At 46.6% G+C, this 25,742-nt stretch overlaps 1 protein-coding gene across 1 annotated transcript in view; it reads right to left on the bottom strand.

The window, feature by feature from the left end:
• col5a2a (collagen, type V, alpha 2a) overlaps positions 1 to 25,742 on the bottom strand; it is a 43,462-nt gene continuing 17,720 nt past the window's right edge. The window contains exons 2-54 of the mRNA XM_008404234.3: positions 22,907 to 23,134; positions 21,386 to 21,405; positions 21,274 to 21,306; positions 21,175 to 21,207; positions 21,021 to 21,074; positions 19,644 to 19,736; positions 19,497 to 19,568; positions 16,660 to 16,704; positions 16,530 to 16,583; positions 16,391 to 16,444; positions 14,562 to 14,615; positions 14,429 to 14,482; positions 14,230 to 14,283; positions 13,369 to 13,413; positions 13,207 to 13,260; positions 13,075 to 13,119; positions 12,395 to 12,448; positions 12,208 to 12,306; positions 12,064 to 12,108; positions 11,885 to 11,983; positions 11,747 to 11,800; positions 11,544 to 11,651; positions 11,098 to 11,151; positions 10,917 to 11,015; positions 10,773 to 10,826; positions 9,755 to 9,853; positions 9,617 to 9,670; positions 9,490 to 9,543; positions 9,364 to 9,417; positions 9,205 to 9,258; positions 9,088 to 9,132; positions 8,915 to 9,013; positions 8,358 to 8,465; positions 8,219 to 8,272; positions 8,005 to 8,058; positions 7,157 to 7,210; positions 7,020 to 7,073; positions 6,835 to 6,942; positions 6,647 to 6,700; positions 6,507 to 6,560; positions 5,595 to 5,756; positions 5,403 to 5,510; positions 4,939 to 5,046; positions 4,357 to 4,410; positions 4,178 to 4,285; positions 4,026 to 4,079; positions 3,837 to 3,944; positions 2,625 to 2,678; positions 2,243 to 2,350; positions 1,850 to 2,159; positions 1,590 to 1,771; positions 1,276 to 1,518; positions 1 to 939 (exon numbers count right to left, since the gene is read on the bottom strand). Coding sequence (XP_008402456.2) covers positions 793 to 939; positions 1,276 to 1,518; positions 1,590 to 1,771; positions 1,850 to 2,159; positions 2,243 to 2,350; positions 2,625 to 2,678; positions 3,837 to 3,944; positions 4,026 to 4,079; positions 4,178 to 4,285; positions 4,357 to 4,410; positions 4,939 to 5,046; positions 5,403 to 5,510; positions 5,595 to 5,756; positions 6,507 to 6,560; positions 6,647 to 6,700; positions 6,835 to 6,942; positions 7,020 to 7,073; positions 7,157 to 7,210; positions 8,005 to 8,058; positions 8,219 to 8,272; positions 8,358 to 8,465; positions 8,915 to 9,013; positions 9,088 to 9,132; positions 9,205 to 9,258; positions 9,364 to 9,417; positions 9,490 to 9,543; positions 9,617 to 9,670; positions 9,755 to 9,853; positions 10,773 to 10,826; positions 10,917 to 11,015; positions 11,098 to 11,151; positions 11,544 to 11,651; positions 11,747 to 11,800; positions 11,885 to 11,983; positions 12,064 to 12,108; positions 12,208 to 12,306; positions 12,395 to 12,448; positions 13,075 to 13,119; positions 13,207 to 13,260; positions 13,369 to 13,413; positions 14,230 to 14,283; positions 14,429 to 14,482; positions 14,562 to 14,615; positions 16,391 to 16,444; positions 16,530 to 16,583; positions 16,660 to 16,704; positions 19,497 to 19,568; positions 19,644 to 19,736; positions 21,021 to 21,074; positions 21,175 to 21,207; positions 21,274 to 21,306; positions 21,386 to 21,405; positions 22,907 to 23,134 — 4,403 coding nt within the window. The 3' untranslated portion in view covers positions 1 to 792. The remainder of the gene's footprint in view (positions 940 to 1,275; positions 1,519 to 1,589; positions 1,772 to 1,849; positions 2,160 to 2,242; positions 2,351 to 2,624; positions 2,679 to 3,836; positions 3,945 to 4,025; positions 4,080 to 4,177; positions 4,286 to 4,356; positions 4,411 to 4,938; positions 5,047 to 5,402; positions 5,511 to 5,594; positions 5,757 to 6,506; positions 6,561 to 6,646; positions 6,701 to 6,834; positions 6,943 to 7,019; positions 7,074 to 7,156; positions 7,211 to 8,004; positions 8,059 to 8,218; positions 8,273 to 8,357; positions 8,466 to 8,914; positions 9,014 to 9,087; positions 9,133 to 9,204; positions 9,259 to 9,363; positions 9,418 to 9,489; positions 9,544 to 9,616; positions 9,671 to 9,754; positions 9,854 to 10,772; positions 10,827 to 10,916; positions 11,016 to 11,097; positions 11,152 to 11,543; positions 11,652 to 11,746; positions 11,801 to 11,884; positions 11,984 to 12,063; positions 12,109 to 12,207; positions 12,307 to 12,394; positions 12,449 to 13,074; positions 13,120 to 13,206; positions 13,261 to 13,368; positions 13,414 to 14,229; positions 14,284 to 14,428; positions 14,483 to 14,561; positions 14,616 to 16,390; positions 16,445 to 16,529; positions 16,584 to 16,659; positions 16,705 to 19,496; positions 19,569 to 19,643; positions 19,737 to 21,020; positions 21,075 to 21,174; positions 21,208 to 21,273; positions 21,307 to 21,385; positions 21,406 to 22,906; positions 23,135 to 25,742) is intronic.

Genomic DNA, 25,742 nt, shown 5'->3' with positions numbered 1-25,742 from the left:
TTAAGAAGCATTCAGTTTAATTTGTTGCAAAGCAAAAAGTACAAAGCAGACAGCCAGTTATTCTAAAAAACTGAATATAAGAAGGATTTCTAGAGCGTCATAATAAGTCCAGAATACGGCGAGCCGGCGTTGCGTTGGATGGTGATATTTGCGCTACCTGCTGCTGTACCGTTTGTTTGGGTCAAAAGTCACCACACAGCACCTCACTCGTCCCTCCATCATCTTTATTTACAGCCCAAGCAGCTCCGCACCGGGAGAAGAGACCACTTGGAAAACAGCACCTGGGAGGACAGATTTACACGTGGTTTTCTGGTTTCTGAGCGTCGGTGGCGAGGTAGCTAACTCGGAGCGATCCGATTCCCCGCCTGGCGATCCGGGGAACTCATCATCCGGGGCTGCCGTCCCCTCTGTAGCACCACAATGTGTTCAATTCAAACATAAAGACAGAGTTCTCATTAAAAACAATAATAATAATAAAGGCAATGAGAGCGGGACATGCGGCAACATTTCCGGGCTTTTGAACAGCAGCTCTCAGTTACTTTGTGTCCAATTTGTGGAGTGAAATTTGCTGCATGAAGCTTTGAGCAAACAAACACGAGACGACAAAGGAAGGATTTAGGTTTTTTCTTTTTTTTACCAATTATTTTTCTTACAAACCAAACATTCGTACAAAATTAGAAATCTTGGATGTCTTGGTGTGGGTGAAAGGCACAATAAATATCCTGCCACAGGGCCAGAAGAGTCCTCCGTACTCTGACCGTGCCAGCTGTCAGTCCAACAGTCTCAGGGAGTTTACAAGAAGCACACGGGTCCGATGTCGATGCCGAACTCCTGACTGGGGCCACCAATGTCCACAGGGGCCAAATCCACTATGGGAAGTCTGGCTGTTTTCTGTGTCCTGTACTCAAACACTGTCTTGCCCCAGCTGCTGGACGCTTGCTGTAAAACAGAGAAACCAAATCAGTTCCTGACGGCCTCAGGTGTTTACACTGGCACTGCAACAGAAACGGAAAGGAAGTTATTACTTCTTCTTCAACTAATTCCTAACTTTAGCATTAGCTTCTGCTAAATACCATGTTGGTTTTATTGTATTAGCATTAGCTTCTGTTATATATCGATAGCGATATGATAGCGCTAACGTTCAGCTAGCATCAACCACTGCTGGATTTATTGAATCGGTTTCTGCAGCCGTTCCTCTCTAACATATCCAGTTTTGGAGCAGGCGGTTGTTTCTCTGTCTCGTATCTGTTGGTGTTTCGTGGCGGTGAGCCGTACCGAGCAGGAGTCCTCCAGCACCGTGTATCTGAAGCGGTTGTTGCCCTCGGCCTTCAGCTCCAGGTCGTTGGAGCCTTTGAGGATCACGGCCTTCTTCAGGTTGCCCGCCTTGGCGTCGCTGTAGCCCACGGAGTTCTTGCAGTGGTAGGTGACGGTCTGAGACGCCTCCTTGGACAGCAGGCGGATGAAGGTCATCTGCACCGCGACGGAGTTCGCCGGCTGATCCCTGTTGCCGTAGGTGAACTGGAAACAGAGAAAACGTCAGCGCCGAGCCATGAAGGCCTTCGGGTTCTGCTGAGGAAGTTCTGGCTCACGTGCGTCCCGCCGTTGATGTCGGCTCCGAACCACACGGGTTTGTTCCTGGACGCGGTCCACCACACTTTGCGAGGTATACTGGCCGGGTTGGCAGAGATGCACGTTTCTCCGGTGTCCATGTTGCAGTGAACCTTGATGGCATCTTCTGAGCTGCCCTGGTTCGGATCCACCCAGTACTCACCTGCAGACAAAGTCACCAAAAGCTACTTCACCCTTCCAGTTCCCTTCCTGAGGCGCTGCCGGCTGTAAAGCGACGTACCGCTCGTCTTCATGGGGTAGCACCTCTTCAGGTCGTCGCAGGTCCGGGCCGGGTGCTTCCTGCTGCCGTCCGGACTCTTCATGCTGTCGATCTGACTGCTGAGGGCCTTCAGGGTCGCCTGGACGCCCGGATCCACCGGGAGGATGGTGGACGAGTTGCTGTTGGGCAGGGCTTCGTCTTCGCTGAACTCTGGAGGAGGAGGGGGCCCGGAGTCGTAATCCTGGGGGCCGCCGAACAGATCGTCCATCGCCGCCACGGGTGGCCCTGGAGGCCCAGGAGGACCGGAAGGTCCGGGTTCTCCTGGAGGTCCCTGTTGATTCCACACCCAGCTTGATTTATTCCAGATTAGTGAAGCTTTCAGTGACTCTCAGATGAAGCTTTTAAAATCTTTACCTGAGGCCCAATTTCTCCACTGAGTCCTCGCGTGCCTGGAGGCCCCATCGGGCCCGGCTGACCCATGTACCCCTCCTTTCCAGGAGGCCCGATGGGCCCGGGAGGACCCTGAGTCAGGTTCAAGGAGAACTCAACATTAGTAGAAACCAATGGTCTGAGCTGAACTGATGCTAATGCTAATGTTGTTATGCTAATGTTTAACATTTACAGCTAATTATTCAGATTTCTGGCCTCATTAAAAACAGCAGAGCTGGCTTGAGCTAACATATGCTAATGCTAACATTTGTATGTGACAGTTACTGGAGGCATCAGCAGCTACAGTTTTTATCCTGCATTAAACTGAAAAGTTTGATCATAAAACCGATGCAAGCGCATCGCTTACCCTCGGGCCGCCCGGCCCAACGATCCCAGGAGCTCCTTGCTCTCCAGTTGTGCCCTAAAAATATTAATAACAAACACGAGGAAGGATTTTCAGGCAGGAAATCTCACATAATTGCTCTTTTTTCCCTGTTAATCAGATAAATGGAGGCTCATTCTGAGGATCTAAAACCTTAGAAAACTGGCCTTCCTGGTGATTCCGTCAACATGCTTCTCTCTGAAGGTACAAATACTTCAAAATGTCAATGTTTACACTTTATTAGCCTGAAATTAATATCTTATAGCGCCCATTTCACACACAGTTAGAGAGTTGCATTTTCCACTCCTTCAAGAACAATCAGGCATAACATTATGACCTTATTGAGACATGGACTCCAGCAGAGGCAACCTGGGGTATTTGGCAGTGGAAGGTTGTCCAGAACATCCCAAAAGTCCGTTTCAATAGATAAAGTTTCTGTTTATCTAGAAAGTCCGGATCGTTTGGGAAGCCTAACCAAAGTCTGAAACAAACTCGGATCCGTCTACAAACCTCGGTTCCGTTGACGTGAACTCTGGTTCAGCTCCAATGCATATGTGGACGCTAAGCGGACCGGAGACCAAACCAGGAAGTGGACTACAGCGCAGGGCATTCTGGGTAAATACAACGTATTAGCCTAGCGCTAGCAGGAGAAACAGATCGTAGTTTTTAGCCAAAGACTAAAGAGAAATCCTGACGCCTCCATCTTGTTTCCATCTGGTGAAGAAGGAAGTTGCTCTCAGTGTCTTCAGAGGTTTTCATGTCGTTTCCTGAAGTGGTTCTTGGTGCAGCGCCCCCACAGGCCAGGAGGGGAACAGGTTGGTTTGACTCAGAGAACCACAGCAGCTGGAGGTGGAGCAGATGTTCTGGTTCCAGTAGAACCGGGTCGACCGGATTGTCACGTGTGAAAACATCTGAAGATGTGAGGAATCTGGAGACCAAACCAACAGTTCCTGCTGGTTCTGGTCTGTAGCCAGAACCAGCAGCAAAATCCATGCCGATGGAGGAATCCAAGGTTTCCTATTAGAACACGACCCAAACAGTCACACGCCCCGGTTTCAGTGGACAGGGGTCAGATTGGACCCACCACCAGGGGTCACCTGGACAGTTACTGGTCATAATGTTATGCCTGATCAGGGATGTTGAGGTGGACAGCATCTGTCATTACTGAGGAGCCTCTTCATGAGGAGCAGGCCGTACCGGAGGTCCAGGAAGACCCTGCAGACCCGTGTATCCTCGGTGACCCTTCTGCCCTCTCTCTCCGTGATCGCCCAGGTCCCCCTTATCTCCTCTCGGTCCTTGTGGTCCCTGAATTGGAGAAACAACGTCTGTAGCTGCAGTTCATCTCAAAATGTGTCATTTGTTTTGTTTCACGGCTTTAGGACGGACCACCAGTCCTCGTTTCCCGGCTGCTCCGGGTGGTCCTTGGGGTCCTCTTGAGCCCTAAAGTCAGTGGGAAGACCTCTGGTTAACCTTTGACCTGGACCAAACCCCCAACAAGCTCCAGCAGATGATGTTAGAGCTGAATGGTAAAGACTTACAGGCTCGCCTCTCTTTCCTGGAGAACCCGGCGCACCGACGGGTCCTGGGGTTCCAGGAAGTCCTTGTGGACCAATCAAACCCTCCGGACCAGAATCTCCCCGGTCTCCCTGAAACGTTTTGGACTGTCAGTGTTTTGCATCATAAGAATCAGAACCAGAATGTTTGGTTTTCCTCCTACCCTCTGACCCAAACCGCCGTCTTTCCCTGGAGGTCCGTCGGATCCGGCCGGGCCCTGAGCAGAACCAGCACATGAGTTACAGAGTCCAGAAGGTTTAGCAAAGGAAAGTGATAAAAAGGAAAATCCTGCAGAGTTCTTCATAGACTTAGACACTATAGATCATGAATTACTCTAGAAATACGGTGGAAGAGGAATCGATCATTCATGGGTAAAACTCATCAAGGATCAAAGACATCGACCCTAAAGTCAAACATAAAACATACATTTAAAATAAATATTAATGTTTTTATCCTTTATCTGTGACTTGTCTTTGTTTTGCTAAAGTCGTTAGCATGTAGCCTGGTAAAGACAGGAAGTGGTCATGGTTCCAGGAAATAAACGGAACCGAATATGTGAATAAAAAAACTATAATAAATAAACAAACTTAGTCTGGTGGGGAGCAATTAAAGCCTGGCGGCCCGCCAGGCTGAGAGAAACCGTGCTTATGTTTCTGATGGAAAAGTTAAAAATTACCTAAATGAAAAATTCATAATAAAAATCACGTCTTTGTTGAGCAACTTGTGGAAACCAGCTTTTACTTACATCCGGACCGGGATCGCCGCGCGGTCCGTTAGCGCCGGGAACGCCGACCGGACCTGGAGGGCCTTTATCTCCTGGTGATCCTGTGGAGCCCTGCTTCCCTGGAGGCCCCTGGAACCAGGAACACAGAACCGGATCAACGGTGGAACCGGATCAACGACAGAACCGGATAAATGACAAAACCGGATCAACGGAGGAACCGGATCAACGGTGGGACCGGACCAACGGAGGAACCGGATAAATGACAGAACCGGATCAACGGAGGAACCGGATCAACGGTGGGACCGGACCAACGGAGGAACCGGATCAACGACAGAACAGGATCAACGACAGAACCGGATCAACGGTGGAACCGGATCAACGACAGAACCGGATCAACGGAGGAACCGGACCAACGACAGAACCAGATTAAGGTCTGGTGGATCCAGATTACTCTGCAGATGAAGCAGAAGGTCGGGGAAACTCACCGCTGGTCCTGGAAGGCCCGGCATGCCCCGCTCTCCTCTCTGCCCAGGAAGACCCACGATGCCTCTCTGTCCTGTGGTTCCAGCCGGACCCGGAGGGCCATCAGGACCCTGAAGCACACAGGAAACTTTAACTGCACACCTGCAGGCCGGACGGCTTTGTGGGCCGGCTGAGCCGAGGCGTGGTCAGCTCACCGTGGGGCCGTCCTCTCCGGCGTCGCCCTTGTCCCCGGGGCTCCCTGGGGGCCCCGCCGGGCCGCGCTCGCCCTGCCTCCCAGGCGACCCGTGGTCCCCGCGGAGCCCTGGGGGGCCCTCTTTCCCCGGGGCTCCCTGGGGCCCCGCTTCCCCGACCGGGCCCTGAAAATCCACAGACACAATCAGAGAAACGGAACCAGCGTCGGGTTTTAGGAGCTGCTGCACCTTTAAATCTTAACGTGGAATAAATCCTGAACAAACAGAATATTAATGTTTAATCCGCCTGCGAACCGAGACGCAGCAGAGCAACAGATACTAAATGTCCACAGAACAACCAGTTTATTTCACATCTTTTGGTTATTAGACTGAATCAATTTCATAAGATAAGATTTGGTTCTGACTTTAAGCACTTATAACTATAAATACATGAATGAAAATGGCTCTTTAAATTGTAAAAGGCAAACATAAGTAAATTTACATGTAGATCTGTTGATTTTACACTGGAGGAAACTACAGAAACTAACACATCCTGCTTGTTCAACTGTTGGTTAAATGCAATGTAATGATTGAACACGTTGGGTGAATGTGATGCTAACTCCCACCTGAAGGTGGCAGTATTACTTCTTCCCTCTGGAAAGTTATCGGAAAATTCCTATTATTTTTAAAGCAGCAGCAAAAATGAAATGAAACGAGTTTAGAAGAAGATCAGCTGAACTTCAGATTAATTATATTCATTTTGATGAAGTTTAACTGCAGACTTTAAGCTCTGCACTAAAAATGTCTCTTAACAGTTGAGTTTGAATTCATTCGGTTTAAATCAGATGAAGAAGTTAAACTGAGGAACTTTCCAAGCCTGGTTACTGAATGTAAAACCATTTGATCAAAGTCCAGTTTTCGCAGCGCGGTACCTACAGGTGGGCCCGGCGGTCCGACTTTTCCTGCAGATCCAGGGAAGCCAGTGGGGCCCTAAAGCAGGAAAACACAAAACATTTGACTCATGAGGCGTTTAGGGCTCGCTGGGGTAAATCAGTTCCAATGAATCGTCATCGTACCGGTGCACCCTGCGTTCCTCGACCTCCTTTCAGCCCAGAAACACCAATTGGACCCTGAAACAATAAGCCAGCACCTTAAGGAACTTCTCGGCAACATGCGCAGGAAAGACGATGTTTTTAACTCTAAGACGACGGATGAAACAGAAACTCGGTCATGGTGACGATGTCAGACCGAGTCTGAGACCCACCGGAGGTCCGTGGGCTCCGGCCAGACCCTGCGGTCCTGGAGAACCAGCATCTCCTTTCTGACCGGGCTCTCCGGGTTCTCCCTTCACTCCAGGTTGACCATCAGGACCCTGGGAAACACGGATGTTTAGGCTGGAGCTTTGGACAGCGAGGCGTTGCATGAGCGACGGACATTAAGGTCAGTTACCTGCGGTCCGGTGAACCCAACAGCGCCGATCGGACCGGGGTCGCCCCTCGATCCCTGCAGGAAAACAAAGTTTTGATTGGAATTATCTGAAATAACACGTATTGGTAGATAAAAAACGACGGTTTAGTTCAGCGTACTGGAGTTCCCCTGGATCCTGGAGGTCCGGCTGGCCCTTTGGGTCCGGGTTCCCCCTGGAAAGACGCCACATATTCACTGGCAGTAAAGACCTTTAATGTACTCCGTACCTTTAAATACGACCGATCATGAACAGGCTAGGACAGATCTACGGAATACAAAACATGACATTTTTTTGACAAAATGTGCTGGAACTCAGCTGGGGTTGCTAGGTAACGGGACGGAACTCTGCTGGGGTTGCTAGGTAACGGGACGGAACTCTGCTGGGGTTGCTAGGTAACGGGACGGAACTCTGCTGGGGTTGCTAGGTAACGGGTTGGGGTTGCTAGGTGAAGGGCAGTGCCTGCTTTAACGCCATGTTGCCAGATTGGGCGATTTTTCAACGGAAAAAAAGAAAATTAGTGTCAGTTGTTAAACTTTAAGATGCTTTTAACAAGATTCATCAGATTTTTAAAAAAGGTTTCAGAGGAAAATTATTTCAAATAGTTCCCACTGTGTGGCAGAAAAGTGCCAAATGTTAAATAAAATGTTATCGCACTTATTAGTTAATTTACTATCAGCCAGATCTGGCAACCCAGTTTAACATCAACCTGCCAAAGGGACTGGAGATGGAGATTAGCCACCTGGCTGCAATCTCCTGTATTTACATGTACATGATCATTAATATGCAGTGGAAGTATAAACATTTTTAAAACTAAGTTGTGATGTTACAACTGGGAAGGTTTTGAAGTGTTTCTACATCCCGACACCAAAAAACATCGACTTAATGCCAAAACCCAACTGGTTTTAGAACAAACGTGTAAAATGTTTCTAAAAACATCTAAAATCAGCGATGAAGCAGGATGTGAACCTTTTCTCCGCTCGGTCCGGCGGGTCCCACTGGGCCGAGGGGGCCGGGCGCTCCCTGTGGAGGGAACAAAGACAGTCAGCTCATCCAGAGCAGCGCGCCGCCGGCTCAGACGAGCCGGGACAAGCCGTGAGCCGCACACGTCCATCATCAGTTTATATTAAACGCCTTTGTTCAGGGCTGAGGCGGAGGAAAACTCGGTGGAGGATGAACTCACTCTTGCTCCATCGTTTCCGGGCGTACCTTCTGATCCCTTCTCACCGATGGCTCCCTGAACAGAAACCACAAAAACAAACCGTTTGCTTCCTTCTTCATCCTCCTCCATTGAAGAACCTGGCTCTGAGGGAGGGACTCACCCGATCACCCTTGGGCCCAGGAGGTCCAGAGATTCCTCGCTCTCCTGGCATCCCTTGAAGGCCGGGAGGACCGACGTCTCCCAGCGTGCCGGGCGGACCCGGACTGCCCTGCAGCCACATTTTGGATCGATGATGAATTTTCTCAGTGAACTGAAGCTAAACGACGTTTTTAACTGAGACACTTGATTTTTACAGTAATCTGATTAAAGTTGTTATTTTAGTTTTAAAAACATGTTGTTGTTTCCTGTCGTTACACAAACGTGGATCATATCTAAGCAGGTCTGCTGTGTTTTTGTTACACCTTTGAAAATAAGGGAGACGGAAAAACGAGATTCTCTAAACTCTTTCAGATCCCAATAAAATGATACCAACATTTACAAAGAGGTTTTTACTGTAACGTCTTGAATGAAATCAACTTGTAGCAGCAGAACTAGAACAGAGTCTTTTAGTTCTGAACTCGGGATAATATTAATAATAATAATAGTATTTTAACCTGTCAAACTTCTAGCTTCAAAAACTCCAGATTTAAGGAGCCATCTTGGATCAGTGGTGCTAACCTTTGGTCCGTCTGGACCTGGCGCTCCAGGAATCCCTTTGGGTCCCTGCAGGCCGGATGCGCCCAGCTCCCCTCTCTCTCCAGGGATTCCTCGCTCGCCCTGGAAGATACATCATCATTTAATCTAAACATCAGTTTAGATTTTATAACTTTAGACCATTTAGATTCACTGACCCTCGGTCCAATTTGACCAAGTGGACCAATTTCTCCAGGAATGCCCTGAAAGCAACACAGAGATGAGTTACTGGTTTGGAACCTTGTGGATAAAAATGTTATTTTTGTTGGACTTACTTGGTCACCTGGTTTACCAGACTCTCCCGGGGGCCCTTGGTTTCCTGGCAAACCCTACAGACAAATAAATAAGAGACGAACCACAAGACGATGGTTCTCTTCCAGTTTCTATCTGGATGCTGGGAAGGTTTTGTTCTAGAGAAAATAAACTCAACGCACCGGGAATCCGTTCACGCCCGGCGGCCCCTGCTCTCCTCTGTCTCCTGCGGGGCCCTTTGGTCAACAAAAGTCATTTTTTAGGTCTAGAAATGATGCATGAAGTTCATAACACATAACGGTACGTACCGGCGGGCCGGGCGGGCCTGCAGGGCCAACTTCTCCATCTTTTCCTGGAGGCCCCTGATGGCAAAGTGACAAATAAGTTCATCACAGAAGGTAAACGGCCTAGTTAAAGCTGGAGGAAATGACTTACTCTTTGACCAAGAACTCCTGGAGATCCTTGTTCGCCTGTTTTTCCAGGATCACCCTTTTTGTGAAAAACATATTTAAAGTCAGAAACAAACTGAGATTTTAGCTGAAATGTGTAAAAACGAAGGAGAAGCGATCTTACGTTGAAACCTTTGGGGCCCGGGGCCCCCATGGTTCCCACCGGGCCTCTATTACCAATCGATCCTGCCGGACCTGGACGTCCGTCTTCACCGGACGGACCCTAAAAACAACGTATTGTAATTTAAAGACAGTAAAATAAAAATAGCTCCAGTGCATAAAGTTTCAGCATGAACTGTTTCCTGAGCTCCAAACGATGCTAACCATGCTAACGGTTAGCATCGTCATTGTTGATATGTTTGTAGTCCTTCGTTATGAATGTAAACATTTAATCTCCTGGTTAAATTATATCTGTTGAAACTACAAAGTTGACTCCTTTTATGTAACTGCACCTAACGCAGCTCATGCTAACCGCTAACGCTAAAGGTACTAATGATTAGCTAACTTTTGATATGATGTGTAGTTTTCCCATATGTATGGAGAAATTTAATCCACTGGCAAATTTCTGTCTGCTAAAACTTATTTTATAAAGTTATCCTGGTTTATAATTCTTCTAGGTAACTGAACTTAATGCTACTTATTTTAACTGCAAAAGCTAAAGATGCTAATCATTAGCATCTTTAGATGCTAATGATTAGCAAGGCTAACATGTGCCTAACTTGACTTCTTTGTTTTATAACTATGATAAAACACTTAACTTAGAATCTCTGTGTGATTTTACTGAATTGACCTGATATTTCTGTATGTAAACTACATTTTTTTATTCTAAAGCTTTTAGTGTGAATTGGGGAATCATACTTATTTATAAATTCAATCTTACAGATTATTCATATCTAATTACTTCCAAACACGTTTCTTATTGATAGAAATGTTGATTTGCTGATTTTGGGTAAACATACATGCTGCAGTTTAAGCTAGCTGCTAAACCTAATGATGCTAATGGAGGTTACCGTTGCCATGTTCTGCATAAATAAATGATACATTTGCAGACATGTTAATCATTGAGCCAATCCTACATTTAAACATCTATCTGTGATTGTGGCTGTGAGTCGGCCCTGCTAACCAGTGAGTAGGTGACGTACCAATGGACCTGGCTTGCCTTCTGCCCCCTGGACTCCTGGGGTGCCAGTAAGACCCTGTGGAAGATTTACCAAATAAAAAGTAGTGATTCCTCAGACAGAACCAGTGAGATTTAACCAACAGGTGAAAGACAGCTCTGGTGTTACCCTTGCACCTGGTAGACCAGGCTCCCCTGGACGGCCCGGGTCCCCTAGAGAACCTTTAGGGCCCGACGGGCCAGAAATGCCACGATCTCCTTGAGCACCCTTTCCAAAAGGAGGGAATTACTCTTTAGTTATATGAATCAGATAAAATAAGACAGGAATATTCACAGCAAATGTACAACACCTTAGGTCCTGGCAGGCCATCAGCACCAGGGAAACCTCTGTTTCCAGGAGAACCCTGAAAAACCAGGCAAGGGTTCAGATCAGTCCAGAGTTCACTCAGGCACCTGATAATCCCAAAGGAAGACATTTCTGGGCAGCTGGTCCTGCGCAGACCAGCAGCTCTGGTCAGCAGGTGGACTTGTCTTGACCAATGACAGTCAACCAACATCGTCTATGCTAGCTCATCCTGGCAGCTTTAGCTTTAGCAACCAGTGGGGGAAGGAGAAGGACTCAGCCAACATCCCTGTTCAAAATCAGACCAAAGGTCATGGATGGACCGATTTGGTAAGAAGGATTTGAACTTGTGAATGTGAACATGAGTAAAAAATTAGGACTTTTCAAAACCCTGTTGTGAAATTCTGGGAATATTTAGAACAAGGTTTTGTTGTGAACAAAACGGCGACTCACTCTTTCACCGACGGGCCCTGGAGGGCCAACCGAGCCGGGATCTCCACGCAATCCTCGCTTTCCTTCCTCACCCTGGGATCCTATCACTCCCTGGGAACCTGGTGGACCCTAACACAGACAGAAACACAAACCAGAAAGGATCCGAACGTTAGAAAACTGCTCGTCAGGCTCAGGGAATCGGCTTCTTTTCAATGGACTCTTACCGGTTCTCCCTTTGGTCCTGCTTCACCTTTGAAACCGGGAACTCCAACGTCTCCCTTTGGACGGAGGTCAGTCTCATTAACATGAGTGGAGGTTTAACAGAGATCCAGAGATAGGTGAAAACTTTAGAGTCAGCTCACCCCCTGTCCTTTAATGCCAGGCTGACCGGTGCTTCCCTGCGGTCCTGGTGGGCCGGACGGTCCAGGGTGGCCTCCTGGACCTTGTGGACCCAAGTTACCCTGTGAAGAGAGACCCATTGGTTGGTTGGTTGATTGGTTAAAGAATGTAGCTCAGTTGGAGCTGAAAAACGTTTACACACCACTGGTCCTTTGGTTCCTGGGCCTCCATCTGTACCCAGGGGTCCCTGTGAACACAAAGCTCCTAATGTTATGTCTGTTAACAGCATTACATCCATTTAATGCCCTCTCTGTGTGCTGCAGTATAAGAAATGCCAGGTGCTGACCCTCAGTCCGACTGGTCCGGCTCTGCCTTGGTGACCGGTCTCTCCTCTCTGACCCTGAGGGCCTTCTGGACCTCTGACCCCTGTGGGACCGGGCTGACCCTGTGAAAGACGACCACCATGTACAATAAGCATCATGAAGTCTGTATGTGTCATGTTGTCATGAAACTCAGTGAGTTTCTGTACTTGCCTTCATTCCCGGGCCTCCTGGATACCCGGCAGGACCACTGAGACCCAGCGGGCCCTGAAGTCCGACAGACAAGAGGACATTACAGAGTTACACTGATTAAACTATCAATTAGGATGGCAGATAGACAAAAGCATGACCTAAAGCTGGCTTTATGGACTGTCTTAACACGGTGAGGAAAATGTTTTTCCAAAGAGATTCCAAGGAAACGTTGCTGTTTTTCACAAAAGGCTCAAGAATTTCTGATTATACAAACAGAAATTCAAACCAATGAACCTCAAAGGTGCCAAACATGTTTCCTGTCTGGTAAGTCTTTCAGACTCATGAGGACAATCCATTTGATAAGTGGCTAGCAGTGGTTAGCACACTCCTGCTAATCCACCAATGCGCTAAAGTGTCCAGCATTTCTGCTAACTTTGAAAACATTTAGCGCACTTAGCTTCCCTACATTTATTTTTCCAGATAAACCCTAAAGCGATTTAGCTAAAGTTGAAAATGTTCAGTACTTTGCTTTGACAACAACTGCTTTTGCTTAAACCAGGAAACTGTCGCCACCTGCTGGCCAGGAGGGATAAAAAAGGTAATGTTGGAACCACGCCAACATTCAGCTGCAAAATTCAGCTGCTTTTATCTGACATGGTTTTGTTTGGTAAACAGTCAAAGCAGAACATCGTGTCACTCACCAGTGGACCAGTTTTCCCGATGTTGCCAGGCATGCCACGCTTCCCCTAGCAGACATTGAATTTCATGTTTATGAGTGTTATTTTTACAATTCAGTGTCTATTAAAAGTAAAAGTTAGCATGAAGAGACGTACTGCCACGCCACCAGGTCCGGGTCGGCCCCTTTCGCCGGGCATCCCAGCAGGACCCTGTTAGTTAAAAACACAAATAAATTACCCATCCATAAAACTGATCTCATTCAATTTACACTTTCATGCTTTATGCTTCTAAGAAAAACAAAGTGTACTTTAACTCACCATGGGTCCCGGTCCTCCCATCGGGCCAGGCGGGCCTGTAGCCCCCTACAAAACCAGATAAACCTCCTTTTATTGCTCAGGAGAGATGCAGCATCAACACACCGTCTCTGTCAGTCTTAATGAGGGTTCAGTGGGAACGCGGCGTTCCTCAGGGACGAATCCTCGACTCCTTTCTATTTCTGTTCCTGCCTGGTTTGAACACCAGGCAGGAATAAAATTATTTGATCAATTCTACGCAGATGACACTCAGATGAGTCCATAAATCTGAAAATAAATCCTATTGTACTGTCTTCCCAAATCATTTCAGTGTAGTTGGACGGATTCCTGGCAGTTTGTCGTATAATGAAGAATTTGATTCCATTTATGTTGCTGCTCCAGTTAAAACATTTTCAGACTTCAGAAGTTAGCACCACCATCTTTAAGGCATTTTATATATCAAACAGAACTTAGTTTTTAAAAACCTAATTTGATGTGACGATTTCATAATCAACCACTTGGCCAGGGGTTCCCAAAGCGGAGGTCGGGGCCCCTGGGGAGGTCGCGGGACGTCAACCGCAGGTCGAGAAGTGATTCTCAGCATCACCATGATGTGACCCATGAGGTGTGTAAGGCCATAAATAAATGTACCCTGAAATGTCTCATTAAATAATGAACGGTAACAATAATTTTAATGAAATAAATTCATTTATTATGTAGGGGGCGCTATAACCACGACACATCAGATCTGCTGCTGAAAGCAAACCTCAAGTTTCCAAAGCGGGAAATGGATCGTTACCATGGAAACAATGGTCAAAGCAAATTGTTCTCATTGTTGTCATTAAGTCTTCAAACCTTTAGAAAACGATAAGATTATTTTTTTACCTTGGACCCCACAGCTCCAGTTTCACCCTTTTGACCAAGAGGCCCAATGTGACCCTGAAGGCCAGAAACAGAGAATTCAGTAAACAAACTCAACGTTAATCAGGTTTTTAACAATCGTCTAGAAGAAACGAAAATCAACTGAATCCATTTCTAGAACGCCGTGATCAATAAGATCCTTCCAAAGTTTGTTGCTACTCACTCGATGGCCCTTCAGGCCGGGCGGACCGGGCGTTCCAGGAAATCCTCTTGGTCCCTAAATGTGAACGAAATGCAAGATTATTTATGGGAAATGAAGATTTTAGTAAAATAAACTCTGTTGTCTCCAAAGTTACCGAGGATCCAGGGAATCCAACTTCTCCAGAATTTCCTGCTCTGCCAGCTTCTCCCTGGATGAGAAAAGACATTTACAATGTAAGGAGATGCAGGAATGAGTTTAGAAAATGTTATTCTATTATTAGCTTAAATAAACTAACATTTTCCATTATTTTACAGTAAATCCATTTTGTTCTTTTTGTGTTTTCAAATATTTTAAATACTTGTGCAGTATTTTCTGCACTATAAGGCGCCTAAAAACCTTCAATTTCCTAAAAAGCCGACAGTGCGCCTTATAACCCGGTGCGCCTTATATACGGACCAATATGGAGCCACAACATGTCTAGCAGCTACGGTAAGCAGCCGCTGACTTCATTTTGCCCGTAGAAGAAGAGCGCAGTGCATGCTGGGATAGTTGTCAGAACGCTGGTTTGTTAATAAAGATTGATAATGCATTTAAAACGGGGAGGGGAAGAGAGACAGAGACTGCAGTGGCAGCGTGTCGGTTGGTTTGTGTTACCCAGAATGCAGTTGGGCTCAATATCACAACACCAACACCGTGAGTGAAACAACGACTGGGGCTGACTAGTATATAAGGTTCTTTATAAATGTAGATGTACAGAACAAATTGGAAACCCAAACTGAGGCGTCTGTTCTATGCGTCTTACATATGAAAAAAGTTTTGAACTAGGCCATTCACTGAAGGTGAGCCTTATAGTGCGGAAAATACGGTACTTCCAGAGCCAAACATTTTCTGTGCTGTAAATAAACCTGAAATCAGACAATCAGCTTGTAAGTTGTGTTTTTTATGCAAATGAAGCACATCAGGTTTGACCTTTCACCTCTAAGAAAGGTTTTCCTCAGAGGAAGTTCAGGACCTTTTTGATGAACCTGTTTTTCCACGCAGATAGTTGACATTTCTGTCCCTGTTTAGGGTTCATTCACACCATCCCTGTTTAATCCAACTCCAGTCTGTCTGCCTAGTCAAAGTCCGGTTCAGTTGGGGAATGCTGATCGGACTCTGGTCGGCCTACAGACCTCCGTCTCGGTTCGGCTGAAGTGAATTTTGGTGCGGTTCGAATGTGAACACCAAGCGGACCAGAGACCACTCAATAAGCGCAGGGCATTCTGGGTAAATGCAGCCAGAACAAACGGGCTAGCTTAGCGCTAGCAGGAGAAACGGCTCGTAGATTTTAGCCAAAGACATAAAACTAATCCTCCAACTACTAAAATCTGACGACACGCCATTTTGTTTACATTTAGTTGCTCTCAGTGTCTTCAGAGGTTTTAATGCCGTTTCCTTCAGTGGTTCTTGGTGCAGCGCCCCCACAGGCCAGGAGGGGAACAGGTTGCTCAAAGGGTTTGGTTGGTTTAAATATCTCATCATAAAAACCTTCCTTGGTAGGTTGGAGTGGTGCTGCCAGAGCAGAATTAGGCCTCGTTTCCACTGAGTTGTGCGGTTTGGGTCATATTCTTGGTCAAACTTCAGTTGTTCATCAATAGGATGATGGTGGAGCTATGACACCTTCAGGTACCCGTGTCTGTTGACTGTGTCCAATCAACACCGTCCACTGATTGGAGGACAGAGTGAGACGTGTTGGTTTAACTTTACCGGCCCTGTGAGAGTCCAACTCCTGAAAATGCCGGACCGTAAATTATTGAACCACGTCGATCCGCTCAGAGGAAACGAGTGTCCGTCTCCGCTCTCTAGATTTCACTCAGTTTATTTTGATTTTATGGCTGCAGAGTTACAAACACAAATGTTTCTGCTCCTTTATCAAAGACACATTCAACATTAAGCGGCACTTGTTATGTGTTGTTGTTTTAACGGGGTTCTGCAGACACTCACATCTTCGCCTGGTTTCCCTGGCGGGCCCTCCGGTCCCCTCTGCCCTGGCGAACCCTGATAAACAAAAACATGACATTCAAATATCACAATGAATGATTGATCTGGAGTAAACAGTAAAGCTAGAAAAAGGTCTCTGTACCATGTGACCAGGATCACCAACTTCTCCAGCAGGTCCTTGTGGTCCAGGGTGACCCTGTAAGGCAGGATTGACACGTTTCAGGACAAACAGAGCGAACATGCAGAGATCATTAGGTAGGAGACGGACTTACAGGTGAGCCGTTTGGTCCGATTGGTCCTCTGGCTCCAGCTTCTCCCTGAAACAAAAGGATTCATTTCAGGAGCTGCTTCATATTTATGGTGGTGCAACTGAACGTTCAAAATGATCTCCCTGAGAAACCAGCAAGAAACATGCAACACTTGATACTTTGGTTTATTTCTTCAACTTTTAATAATAACATCCATCCATTGGTCAATAGTTTGGTTCAACACAGACAAATCCACCAACGGATTGTTATCAGTTAACCTTATATGGATGTTTTTTCCTGAGAGGAAGCTGGAGTACCTGGAGAAAACGTTCATATTCACGCTGAAACTATGCAAACGTCACGGAGTTAGAGCCGAGGCGGCACCACCTACAGCGCCGCCTACAGCACCCCCTCCAGCACCGCCTCCAGCACCCCCTCCAGCACCCCCTCCAGCACCGCCTCCAGCACCGCCTCCAGCACCCCCTCCAGCACCGCCTCCAGAACCCCCTCCAGCACCGCCTCCAGAACCCCCTCCAGCACCCCCTCCAGCACCCCCTCCGGCACCGCCTCCAGAACCCCCTCCAGCACCCCCTCCAGCACCCCCTCCAGCACCCCCTCCAGCACCGCCTCCAGAACCCCCTCCGGCACCCCCTCCAGAACCCCCTCCAGCACCCCCCCAGAACCCCTTCCAGCACTCCCCCCAGAACCCCTCCAGCCCCCCCCAGAACCCCCTCCAACAACCCCTCCAGCACCGCCTCCAGAACCCCCTCCGGCACCCCCCCCAGAACCGCCTCCAGAACCCCCTCCGGCACCCCCTCCAGCACCGCCTCCAGAACCCCCTCCAGCACCGCCTCCAGCACCCCCTCCGGCACCGCCTCCAGCACCCCCTCCGGCACCGCCTCCAGAACCCCCTCCAGCACCGCCTCCAGAACCCCTTCCAGCCCCCCCCCCAGAACCCCCTCCAGCCCCCCCCCAGAACCCCCTCCAACAACCCCTCCAGCACCGCCTCCAGAACCCCCTCCAGCACCCCCTCCAGCACCGCCTCCAGCACCGCCTCCAGCACCGCCTCCAGCACCGCCTCCAGAACCCCCTCCAGCACCCCCTCCAGCACCCCCTCCGGCACCGCCTCCAGCACCCCCTCCAGCACCGCCTCCAGCACCCCCTCCAGCACCCCCTCCAGCACCCCCTCCAGCACCCCCTCCAGCACCGCCTCCAGAACCCCCTCCAGCACCGCCTCCAGAACCCCCTCCAGCACCCCCCAGAACCCCTTCCAGCACTCCCCCAGAACCCCTCCAGCCCCCCCCCAGAACCCCCTCCAACAACCCCTCCAGCACCGCCTCCAGAACCCCCCCCAGCACCCCCCCAGAACCCCCTCCAACACCCCTCCAGCGCCGCCTCCAGAACCCCCTCCGGCACCGCCTCCAGAACCCCCTCCAGCACCCCCTCCGGCACCCCCTCCAGCACCCCCTCCAGCACCGCCTCCAGCCCCGCCTCCAGCACCCCCTCCAACAACCCCTCCAGCACCGCCTCCAGCACCCCCTCCAGCACCCCCTCCAGCACCCCCTCCAGCACCCCCTCCAGCACCGCCTCCAGAACCCCCTCCAGCACCCCCTCCAGCACCCCCTCCAGAACCCCCTCCAACTCCCCCTCCAGCACCGCCTCCAGCACCGCCTACAGCACCTTCCAATCTCCAGATCATTCTCAGAACCAAAAGCTGTTTACGAGGCTGAAGGAGTTTCAGAAGAACGGGACACAGTGATCCAGAATACAGTTCCTCCAGTAAACTCTGGGTCAGGCCTGAGGCGTCTCTGCAGTGGAACATGGTTGGAAAACCTCCAAAGGGACTCAATTCATCGTGAAGAGTTGCTCCGATCTCCCCCCAACATGAGAGACCTCCTCACCGTTCCTTTACCTTGTAAAGTTCAACAGAGACGAACTGGGCGAGTCTCAGCTTCACCAGGATTATGGTCTCTATGTCTGCGTTCACACCAGTCCGGTTTAGTCCACTGTAATCCAACTCCAGTCCGTATGTCTGGGAAGTCCAGTTCAGTAGGTTTGTGTGAATGCTAACTGACCTCTGACCTCTGGTCCTCCAAACCTCGGTCTGGTTTGGTTGAAGTGAACTTTGGTTCGGTTTGAATGTGAAGGCCAAACAGACCAGAGACCGCTCCAACAGCAGGAAGTGGACTACAGTGCAGGGCATTCTGGGTGAATACCACCAAAGCTAACATGCTAGCCTAGCGCTAGCAGCAGAAATGGCTCCTGGTCTTTAGCCAAAAACTAAAGAGAAATCCTCCAACCACTAAAATCTGACGCCTCCATCTTGTTTCCATCTGGTGAAACAGGAAGTTGCTCTCAGTGTCTTCAGAGGTTTTTGTGTCGTTTCCTTCAGTGGTTCTTGGTGCAGCGCCCCCACAGGCCAGGAGGGGAACAGGTTGTTCAAAGGAAAGTAAACTGTATCAACTGAAAATGTAACTATTGTTGAAACTTTGGTCTCCAGTCAAACCTGCCTGACAGTTGAAACAACAAGTTCAATTCATGTCTTAAAGGTTTTCATGTTCTTGGTGTTTTGTCTCCATCTAGTGGTCATTGTTATGCCTAATTTGGTACATTTACATATGTAAATCCTATAAGTAATGACTTGTTTTCTGTAAAATATGCAGCTCAGCAGGTTACTTGTTTTTCACAACTGGAGCTTTTATGTTGAAGGAAGCCAGAAATATTCTCCATCTAGAGAAGTTTCCAGATCTTTAACCCTAACAGCAAACCAAACAACATGAGAAACCAGCTCCTGATGTCCTCCATGTGGAACCATAACCCCCAGAGCCGTCCCTGCTGCCGCGGCGCCGGCCGGTTCTTACCCTGGCTCCACTCAGCATGTGCTGCGGTCCTGTTTTTGAATCCATTCCTTGAGCCATGTGCGCTCCCAGCCCCTGCAGACGACACGTTTCAGGTTAGATCAGGCTGCTTCCAGCTGCCAGCTGCTCAGACGCCACGGCTCCTCTCACCCCCGGGTGTGACGGGGGACCCGGAGGTCCCGCTTCTCCAGGCTGGCCCGGAATACCCGGCTCTCCATCGAACCCTGCCGGTCCTCGCAGCCCCTTTAAAGTAAAACAGACGGACTCAGACCGACTCCAACTGATTCTCCTCTGGTGCCGAATGTTTTTATCAAACTGAAACATGGAAATAAAAGTCAGAGCTGCCAGACTTGGTTTGATCCCACTGATCTGATTTTGTTCGTTTTGTTTGGATAAACTAAAACCCTGAAGCACAAATGGAGCTGAAGCTCACATTGTTGGTGGAGTTTGGATAATTCATTTGTTCTGCTGGGGAAAGGACTGCAGCTTGTGGGATTATCCTGAAGCTAGCATAAAAATCCCCCCTGAGTTTAATCTCAGAGCCAATAACAGCTGACCGGATGATTTCAACATGGCTTCACAAACACGTACAAATCAGATGAATAAGGAGGTCAGAGGTCGTTAGTGAAAGTTTAAAACCAACTAAAACGACCAGGAAGTCAGGATGGGGATATAAAACAGGCAGCATCAATCCGCTAGCAGTGGAGCTAACATGCTTTAGCATTTTTACTAACTAAAACATCGAACACGCTTCGCTATGAGGAGCCGTTTAAGTTACACTGTCAAAAGTTAACAGCTATAATTATTTTTTTTTATCCCTAAGAGACAAAAATTGGGGCTTAATATTTCAGCCATAGGTTATTAATTTATAAATGTCACAGATTCATACAAAATATTTAATTACCGAGCTAAATATTTAGTTAACTAACAAATTATTAAGCTCCAAATTAAATATTTGACTTGGGAAATAGTTCAATGTCTGTTTAAACCTTTGCATAACACCTTAGGTGTTTGCGGTCAAAAGACTTTTATTGAGGCAAATTAAACATTTAGCTTGCAAGCTAAATGTTCACTTAGCAAGCTAAATATAGTTTTAACCTAAATATTTAGTTTTAGACTAAATACTGACTTAGCTAGCAAGGTAAATATAATTTGAAGCCAAATATTTAGCTAGCAAGCTAAATACTTAGCTTTAAACTAAATGGATAGTTTGAAGCTAACCGACCCAGGTTTGTTTTTAGGAATAAAATACAATTTAAAAAAGAAAAATATGCTGGGTTGCAGATAACATTTTCCATTTAAAGTTAAAAAAGGGCCACACAAAGTTTTGCCATGGCCTGCAAATGGCCCACGAACCTCACTTTGAACACCACCGCTTTTTGTATGAATGTCTGTGTATAAAGAATTATTACAGGTAAGAGCAACAACTAAGCCGTTAAAAGCTTAAATCAATGTGACTCTCATGTCGATGGCGGAAACGTCTCCCTGTTGCTTCAGATTGATTCTGTTTCCCTGAACCAGACGTACGGGTCTCCCTTTGTTCCCGTGCGGTCCTCTGTGTCCTGGTGGCCCCGGCGGCCCCTGTCAGACAAAACGAGCATTTCAAACCAGCAGATCAAAACAGGGTGAGCTTAGCAGGAAGTGACGTGTTTGGGCGTAACGGGGAGGCGGAGCGACGCACCATGGGTCCAGGTCGGCCTCGGACCCCCGTCACCTGCAGAGAAAAACCCGTTAGATCTGTGAAACCAGAACCGCTCCAGAGATGTGCAGCTCTACTCACGTAAGGAACCTCCCCTGGTTCTCCTTTCTGACCCTGAGGACGCAGAGAGAAAACGTCAGAGAAACGCTGGCAGCGCCAGGCGGGCGCCACGAAGCAGGAAACGCCGCCTTACCTTGTAGATTCTGCCGCCGCCTGCAGGACAGACAAAACATTTCAGATCAACAAGGATGGTTAAGGTTTTTATTTTCTAAATGTATCATTTACCACAATCTTATCAAGAAAATAATCATGATAAAACCCAAACTGTCCGTATTGTTGGGATGGTTTGTTTTTCTCTCATGGATAAAAGATGAAGATGTGATTAAATGGTATTTGTGCAGTTCAGTGACACAAATAACTCAATTTAACTGCTGGCCTAAAGAAATGAAAAGGCCTGTTGCAATAATCAATAAGTCAACTAATCACATGAAATATTAAAATGAGCTCAATAATTTCCATTTACATAATTTATCTTTTTTTTTCTCTTTCAAACACAAGATGATAAAAGTCTACAGTCTGAAAAAGACATTTTTAAAAGGACAATTTAAAATAATTTCACTTATAATCTGTCAAAATAAAAAAAAAAATAGATGTTGAACGAGCACGCCACACTTTTCAGCAGGGCTGGGCAACATGGATTTGAAGTTTTATTACTTTTACTATATTTAGTGGTAAATTGTGAACTATTTATTACTTCTGTTTCAAATAGTAATAAATGTGGTAAACTATAATATTACCATCATTTATAACACCGATAATGTTTTAGATGATTTTCTAGTAATAATAATAATAATAATAATAATAATTAATAATAATAATAATAATAATAATGCAAAAACACATTCTCAAAGATTAATAACCTTTAAATTCTAACATTTAACGCTGGAAAACATTTTAAATATTCAAAATAAATCAACAGAAACTACAAATAAAATGAATTATGAACAAAATTTATCTTAATAAAATGTTTAGTTGAGACCAAAACACCAAACTGAAGAGAAAAATGATCAATCACACAACTGGACATTATTTATCAGGTGATTATTGATTTATTGTGACCAGCCTGTTTGATCTAACGCTGATTATACAGGGTGTCCAAAGTGTGGTACGGGGGCCGTTTGTGGCCCCTGGATTAGTTTGTGTGGCCCAAAGTTTTGTGAGTTTTTTAGGATGATATTTTCTGTTGGAAGTTTACATCTTCATAAAATGTTCAACAGAAATATTATTCCTTTAGTTTCTATTATTTCTATTATTAGCTTCTATTATTACTGTTTTATTATTATTTATTCTTACCTAATAATAAGTTGCGTTAAAAACGTCCAGCAGGTTTTTACTAAAAACCAACTTGGTCATTATATTTGGACAAATCAAGCTAAATTTTTCTTTTCTTTTCTGGGAAAAAACCTAAAAACATTTTATAAATTAAAAAAATTTAAAATAATAGATCTAAAAAGTTAAGGCAAATATTTCTTGTTTTATTTATTAAAAAGTAAAATAATTCACAAGAACATTTTAATTGGGGGGAAAAAAAGTAAAAATTTTCCCCTGAATATTTTAAACTCGGAGCTAAAAGTGATCAGACGTCAGTTTTGCTCGTTTTGAGGTTTTAGCGAAGCGCCGTAGGAGCGACTTCCTGTCTGAGGCAGCAGCTCACCGACGCTCCCCGTCCCGCCGCCGCCGCCGCCGGTGCCGGGCGAGTCGCCCTGGCAGACGGGGCAGCACTCGCCCTCCGGGATGTGCAGCTTCTCACAGTTGGTCACGTCGTCGCACTGGATGTCGTCGCACAGGACGCTCCCCTTGTCGCAAACGCAGATCCGGCACGGCGTCGGCTTCCAGATGTCGTTGTTGGTGTAGATCTGGCCTTCCTGTTCGCAGCTGCCGTCTGAAACACACAGGAACAGGAAGATCAGCTTCTGATGGAAGGTTCTGGAAAACAAGACGCCAACCGTCTTCATTCTGAGAATAAAGTCACAATATTCAGTTGTACGACAATAGAAGAATAAAGTCATAATTTTACAATTATCAATTAACCTTAAGAGAATAAAATCACACAATAAAGTTCAAATACTACAAAAAAAAGTGGAACGACAATAAAAATATGAGAATAAAGTTGTGATTTTACGATAATAAATTAATAATTTTTACCACAAAGTCGAAATGATCGGAGAAAAAAGTTAAAATTTATCAGAAAAGATTAATAATAAGAAAATAAAATCGTATGAAAATAAAATCAACATAATATGAGAATAAATTCATAGTTATACTAAAATAAAGTCAGAAGACTAGAATAAGGAAATTATGACAATTCCTAAAAAAAATAATTTTATAAATTCAAAAATAATAATTAAATGAAATGAGGAACATTTAGCATCTTGTGATTTTGGTTTTTATAAATAAGTGAATATTTTATCTTTTAACATCATCATCAGCATAAAACAATAATTATTAGCAAAACTTTTAGATGATTAGAAGAAAGAATCAGATTAAACTAGTTGGTAACACCTTAATAATTATCAAAACTTTTTTCTCATAATTTTACAACTTTATTCTCTGATATTGCATCTTTAATTCACTGATTACTGTGATAATAATATGATTTTGCTCTAAGAGACGCTGAACGCCGTTTCTCTGATTCTGCTTCCCAACTGTAGAAAAACCGGAACCGACCAGAACCGACCGGAACCGACCGGAGCGGTTGCTAGGAAACGGGCGGTTGCCTTCAGGAGGCGGGGCTTCAGAGCGACGAACCAGCCGAACGCTGCAGCAGAAACACCGTTTAACGTTTCAACGTCTCACTGAAGGTTTTTATTTTACACGACGGAGCTGCAGTTTCACACAATCACAGTTTGAAATGTGAAGATTTTCCCCCAACACCGTTCAGCTGAGAGCGATGATGTCACACGGGTCAGATTTTTACACCCACAGATTAACCTCCACATGTTACAGTTGAAAATGTGAGTATCTTTCTCTACTTTTAGCCAATGCAGCTCCAGGACTGATGGTGTTCAGTCAAATCAGCTCAGAAACATCACATTCCAGCTCCAAACTCATCATGAACCGTCTCTTTAAGCCATCATATGTCCTAAATAAAGCACAGCAGACATGAAATGTTCACCGTTCAGCCAGCGGGTTGGAGATCTCGCAGCTGAAAACGTCTTTCAGTTTTACAGTTTTGCTCCAGTCTCTGATTCTTCCTGAAGTTTCAGGTTCTTCAGTTACTCAGCAGTAACCTGAAATGTTCTGGTTCTGCATGTTCTGCTGCTGCACAAGCAGCATTAATGCGAAACGCAGGTTGATCCATGTGCTGCACGAGAAAAGAAAAGGCCTGGAAAACGTCTCCGTCTTCCAGACATGAGGTCATCCCTCCACAGGAAACGACCGACAGGCGAGAAAAACCTCCAGGTGTTTCACATGAACTCTGGAAATGATGTAAGAACCAGGAACATATGAGGCAGAGGACAGAAACCGTCCTGGTGCAGAGAGGGCGACCTCTGACCTTTACCTGTTTCTGCTGCCAGCAGCAGGTGGCAGCAGTGAGCAGCATGGACAGAAAGCGGCCATGTTGATACGGAACGGACAGAAAGCGGCCATGTTCATACAGAACGGACAGAAAGCGGCCATGTTCATACGGAACGGACAGAAAGCGGCCATGATCATACGGAACGGACAGAAAGTGGCCATGTTGATACAGAACGGACAGAAAGCGGCCATGTTCATACGGAACGGACAGAAAGCGGCCATGTTGATACGGAACGGACAGAAAGCGGCCATGTTCATACAGAACGGACAGAAAGCGGCCATGTTGATACAGAACGGACAGAAAGAGGCCATGTTGATACGGAACGGACAGAAAGCGGCCATGTTGATACAGAACGGACAGAAAGTGGCCATGTTCATACGGAACGGACAGAAAGCGGCCATGTTCATACGGAACGGACAGAAAGCGGCCATGTTGATACGGAACGGACAGAAAGCGGCCATGTTGATACGGAACGGACAGAAAGCGGCCATGTTGATACAGAACTGACAGAAAGTGGCCATGTTCATACGGAACGGACAGAAAGCGGCCATGTTGATACGGAACGGACAGAAAGCGGCCATGTTGATACAGAACTGACAGAAAGTGGCCATGTTCATACGGAACGGACAGAAAGCGGCCATGTTGATACGGAACGGACAGAAAGCGGCCATGTTGATACTGAACGGACAGAAAGCGGCCATGTTGATACAGAACGGACAGAAAGCGGCCATGTTGATACAGAACGGACAGAAAGCGGCCATGTTGATACGGAACGGACAGAAAGCGGCCATGTTGATACGGAACGGACAGAAAGCGGCCATGTTCATACTGAACGGACAGAAAGCGGCCATGTTGATACAGAACGGACAGAAAGCGGCCATGTTGATACGGAACGGACAGAAAGCGGCCATGTTGATACAGAACGGACAGAAAGCGGCCATGTTGATACAGAACGGACAGAAAGCGGCCA

This window comes from Poecilia reticulata, chromosome 2 (assembly GCF_904066995.2).
Source record: "Poecilia reticulata chromosome 2, P_reticulata-male-v2, whole genome shotgun sequence".
In the NCBI taxonomy this organism is placed as follows: Eukaryota; Metazoa; Chordata; class Actinopteri; order Cyprinodontiformes; family Poeciliidae; genus Poecilia; species Poecilia reticulata.
Note: the sequence above shows the minus strand (reverse complement) of the source record. Positions and strands in the feature narration are given on the sequence as shown.